Below are 5,654 nucleotides of genomic sequence, written 5' to 3' on the forward strand. Positions count from 1 at the left end.
GTGTGTTGTCTCTCAGTAAACTGAAGAAGAAGAAGAAAAAAAGGAACATCAGGAGGGAAAGTGAATAAAACATTTTTATCCCAACAAACTCTTTTGATAGCATGTACATATCCAAACACACACACACACACACACACACACCCTGTCATTTCTTTGTCTCATCCCTGGAAGAGCATCCTCCCTCTTGCCGTGTCTCTCCACATATTCCTGCATTTCTCGCTATGGAAATTATATCTCCATATGCATAAAAAGCAACAACATTTCTATCTATTTTAAATGGAAGAGAAAGATTTCCTCAGCGATTCTCTCAGGGCTTTATGTGTGTGTGTGTGTGTGTGTGTGTGTGTGTGTGTGTGTGTGTGTGTGTGTGTGTGTGTGTGTGTGTGTGTGTGTGTGTTGTTGACGCTGGTAAACTGGTAAACACACAGCTGGCCATACTCTTTCATACACCAGGAGTCCATGGGGATATTTCACACTTCTTTTATACTTGTATTCTGCATCGCACTTTCTCATCCTCCTCTTCTTCATCTTCACCTAATTTGCACAATTTCCCCCCATCCTTCACCGACTGCAGTGACTCAGAGAGAGTCTCCGCACCCCCAACTGTGATCTGAGGGATGGGAAACTTTTTTTAAAGGCAGACCAGTGAAGTTATTTGTAGGTATGATCGCACATGTTTGCTGGTGTGTATCACTATCTCACTCTTCCATGGATGTCTATGTATGAATGTGTGTTTGCACACATGTTCATTTGCTTGTGTGGAGAGACTGATTACATTTTCACCAAATAGTGTTGAGACGGCAGCATAATGCAGCTAAATATGGTCGGCTACGTCTTGTCGTTTATGGAGGACTCCCCCACTGTTTGTTGACACTCAGAAAGAGAGCCAGCCATCTCCCGCTTCACTAGATAATTCTCCTCTGTGGCGTAGCAGAGAGAAACTTCATTAACCCCACTGCCACACAGTCAATCCTAGAGATGTGCATGTGTAATGTGGCTGAAAGCAGCCTTTTAACGCTGTAAACACTAACTTGCTAAACGTCAGGATGTATTACACACTCCAGCTAAATTTGTAGAGAGCCGGTCTAGCAGCTTGTGTTTCATGAGCTGTGGATAAGCGCTAAAATTAAGTAATAAATATTATATGAATACAGATATGTAGTTTCAGCAACAATGGACTCACATTACATGGCCCCATGAAACATTTGTATGTTGAATTTATGTTCATGTGACACAACCCTGCATCCAGCGCCAAAGACAAACCTGGGACTGTCTTTCTCTTGTCAATTCAAATGAGTCCCAAATACACCAATATTAGCGCTTATTAGCAGAAAAGCTTTATGGACATAAATAATAATGCAGAAGTGGTAACGCTCCCTTGAGTTTTTGCCTTTGTCGAAAAAAAAAAAGAATTGATGCACTAAATGGGAAATGGAAACACCTTTGCCAAATAAGTTCTGACATAGCAAACATTTAACTCAAATGACTGATACCGCCAACTATACCACTAACTATACCGCCAATTATACCGCCAACTATACCACTAACTATACCGCCAATTATACCACCAACTATACCACTAACTATACCGCCAACTATACCACTAACTATACCGCCAACTATACCACTAACTATACCGCCATTATACCACCAACTATACCACTAACTATACCGCCAACTATACCACTAACTATACCACTAACTATACCGCCAACTATACCACCAACTATACCACTAACTATACCGCCAACTATACCACTAACTATACCGCCAATTATACCGCCAACTATACCACTAACTATACCGCCAATTATACCGCCAACTATACCACTAACTATACCGCCAATTATACCGCCAACTATACCACTAACTATACCGCCAACTATACCACTAACTATACCGCCAATTATACCACCAACTATACCACTAACTATACCACTAACTATACCACCAATTATACCACCAACTATACCACCAACTATACCACCACTATACCACCAATTATACCGCCAACCTATACCAAACACCAATTATACCCAACTATACCACCACTATACCACTAACTATAACCGCAAACTATACCACCTACTATACCACTAACTATACCACCAATTATACCACCACTATACCACTAACTATACCGCCAATTATACCACCAACTATACCACTAACTATACCGCCAACTATACCACTAACTATACCACTAACTATACCACCAATTATACCACCAATTATACCACTCAACTATACCACTAACTATACCACCAATTATACCACCAACTATACCACTAACTATACCGCCAACTATACCACTACTATAACCACTAACTATACCACAACTATACCACTAACTATACCACTACTATACCACAACTATACCACTAACTATACCACTAACTATACCACTAACTATACCACCAACTATACCCCTATATACCACTAACTATACCACTAACTATACCACTAACTATCCACTAACTATACCACCAATTATACCACTCTAACTCTACCACTAACTATACCGCCACTATACAACTATACCACTAACTATACCGCCAACTATACCACTAACTATACCACTAACTATACCACTAACTATACCACTAACTATACCACTAACTATACCACCAATTATACCACCAATTATACCACTAACTATACCACCAATTATACCACCTAATTCGCATTTCCATTTCAATGACATCATATTGCAATAACATGTGCACTCGACTTTGCATCTCAAAAATGCATCATGTGTGTGTCTGTGTGTGTGTGTGTGTGTGTGTGTGTGTGTGTGTGTGTGTGTGTGTGTGTGTGTGTGTGTGTGTGTGTGTGCGTGTATTGTAATCAAAACTTTGTAAGTAGGAAATTCCTGATTTAGTGATGTTCCTTCAGGCTGTTAGTGGCTACATAAAGCCTCCAGGGGCAAATTGAACCCCCCCAGAACTCCATCCTGCATCCTCCAGTCCTCCCACTCCCTGAAGCCCACAAAGATGCTTCCTCCTGGGACACTACTCCCACTCCGGGGACTGGAGACATATGGATGTGTTGGAACCACCTTGGAAAGAAGAGAGAAAAAAGAAGAATAGAGACACAGTTAAAATCAGGGTGTGTCTATACTAAATTATGTATTTCTTGGGTGTTTGAGTGCACTTTTGTAAATGTTAAAAGATTAATAGAATCGTTTTAAAGTTAAATAATGACTTTGGGAGGACACACAGTCAGGAATTGCCATCAGTGATGGCACCCAGTGTAAACTTTGAGCTGGACAGCTGCCTGCATGTCGTTTATTTCCTCCAGTATCTGCTTCCAGCACACTCACACGTACCAGCCAACAGGCTCCTTCTGTTCCTTTATCACGCACACTGATATTCACACATACTGTCGCGGTGCAAAGGGAGTAAATGAGCACACAAACACACACACACACATGCTCACAGAGAGGATGAAAGGTACAGCGGCTGAGGGAAAAATAAGAGAGAGACAGTGAAGATTGCAGCTTAACCTCTTGGCTCCACAGTAAAGCGGCACTCACTCTCTGGAGCCTTGCTGATAGCCATCTGTCTGGCAGGGGGAGACAGCTTCACCTTCCCAACACATCAGCACGCTTACAAACACTCATCCCACAAACACAGGGGCAACCACTCACACACGACGAACCTGCATTCACGGGCGATAAGTAGAAATGTATAATTTAACCAACAGAAATGAAAGTTTAGATGATTTTGAATCTGCAAACCCTTAAATTCAACCTACATGGTCTCAACAAAAGTTATTTCTTTCTTTAAGTTTGCCTTTGAGATAAGCAGCATGTGCATTCATAAAATCTATTTAAAGTGTGCGTGGGACATTCATTGACAAAGAATGAGCTGTCACTCGGAAAACCTGAACAGAATTCAAAACATTTGAGATTTTGGTTATAAATCTGGAGCTTAGTCAATAGCTCCCTCTCAAGGTGATGGCTGAGCTAAAGAACACTTTGCCGTACCCACATCCTCACCCTCCACTCCTCCCCTCCCCATGCTGCCATCCTTTAGCCCCACTCTTAAAACATAAATTCCTTGAAACCCTCCCACTTCTCCACCTCCGCCTCCCCACCACAGCCCAGCTCCTCGGTGTCCTCTCCACCCCTCGATCCATCTCTGTCCTCCTGATCAATAATCAATCTGCAGGGGCCGAGGCCAGGGGCCCCGCACCATCTGTCTCCATCGGCAAACCTGAGAGAGAGAGAGAGAGAGAGAGAGAGAGAGAGAGTGTGAGAGAGAGAAAGAGGGGAGAGGGAGGAGATAGAGTTCAATCTATCTCCATCTATCTCCATCCGTGGTCAGGTCCACTCTGCCGGTATAGATCATAATTTGGAGAGGTGTAATTGCTGGTCAGAGACTGGGGGTGGATGCAAGACGGGGGGAGGAAGAGAGAGGAGGGGGGTGTCAATAATGTTTCTACAGTCCAGTCCTCCCCTCTGCCTGACCCAGTTTCCCTCTTTCTCTCCTCTTCATCTCTTCCTCTCTGTCTCTGTCTTCCTCTCACTTCTACTGTTATCGTCCCTTTTCTCAATTCAATTTACAAAGATCCACAGAGCAAAACAACATTATTCATCACTCTTCTGCTTCCACCCTGTGTTGGTGTGTGTGTGTGTGTGTGTGTGTGTGTGTGTGTGTGTGTGTGTGTGTGTGTGTGTGTGTGTGTGCATGAAGTTAGTTCTCTGCTCTAATCCTGGAGGAGCAGCAGCAGCATTGCTCACCCTCAGCGTCTGTGCTGCACTTGACACCCGTTTGAGCGTGTACGCGTCAGAGCAGGATGTCTCTACTATGATAATGAGCTACCTAGCAAAGATCTGCGTCGAAAAAGAAAAAAAACTCCTGGCTCGATAAATGAATTGTCAAATACACTTGAGAATGTTGTGCCGAGGTTGCCAAGACCCAGAGGAGATTTTTTTTTCCAAACGCCCTAATGTGATCACACTTACACGTGCAAGCCACGTGACGGCAGCTGTGGAAGAAGCCGGTCCAGCAAACTGTTTTTCTTGTCTTTGATCCCCGAGGTAATGATGGAAATAAATCCATACTTCTTGTTTTATTAAAACAAGTTACCTCTCATTTGTCACTTCAGGAAATGTTTTCTCAGCCAGAAGCAGATTTTATGTGATAAATGTTGATTCTCGTACAATAAGACAACGAGTCATACTAATGCTAATATTGCTAAACATGCTAATATGTTCTAATCAGCATTAAACACAGAACAGCTGAGGCTGATGGGAACGTCACTAGTTAAACCAAAGTGATTCCAGGGACACACATCTCATGGCAATCCATCCAACAGTTGCTAAAATGCCAAAACATTTTTGGCACAGGAGGAAAAGTCAGAGGACCAAAGTCATTAGGGTTCATCCTCTGGGGACCATGACTATCTACGAAATGTTCTGCCACTCCATCTAGAACATGTTGAGATATTCCTCACCTGCACGTGGAACAAAAAGTAGGGCCATTGCCAAAATCAATCAAATGACTCATGGTGACAGCGAGGATATCTCTCCCAAAGATATTGGACTGTAGATGCTAGCATGGCTCACTAGAGACCATGTTGTGAGGAGATCCACTTCCTACACTCGTACTTGTTGCTCGTACCACAACCATCTTCTCAAGAACACGGTA

At 42.9% G+C, this 5,654-nt stretch overlaps 1 protein-coding gene across 1 annotated transcript in view; it reads right to left on the reverse strand.

Annotated features, from left to right (window-relative positions):
* Nucleotides 1-2,899: 2,899 nt before the first annotated feature.
* Nucleotides 2,900-5,654, reverse strand: part of faf1 (Fas (TNFRSF6) associated factor 1) — a 45,435-nt gene continuing 42,680 nt past the window's right edge. The window contains exon 16 of the mRNA XM_029429626.1: nt 2,900-3,058. Coding sequence (XP_029285486.1) covers nt 2,900-3,058 — 159 coding nt within the window. The remainder of the gene's footprint in view (nt 3,059-5,654) is intronic.

Source organism: Cottoperca gobio, chromosome 4 (genome assembly GCF_900634415.1).
Source record: "Cottoperca gobio chromosome 4, fCotGob3.1, whole genome shotgun sequence".
Classification (NCBI taxonomy): domain Eukaryota; kingdom Metazoa; phylum Chordata; class Actinopteri; order Perciformes; family Bovichtidae; genus Cottoperca; species Cottoperca gobio.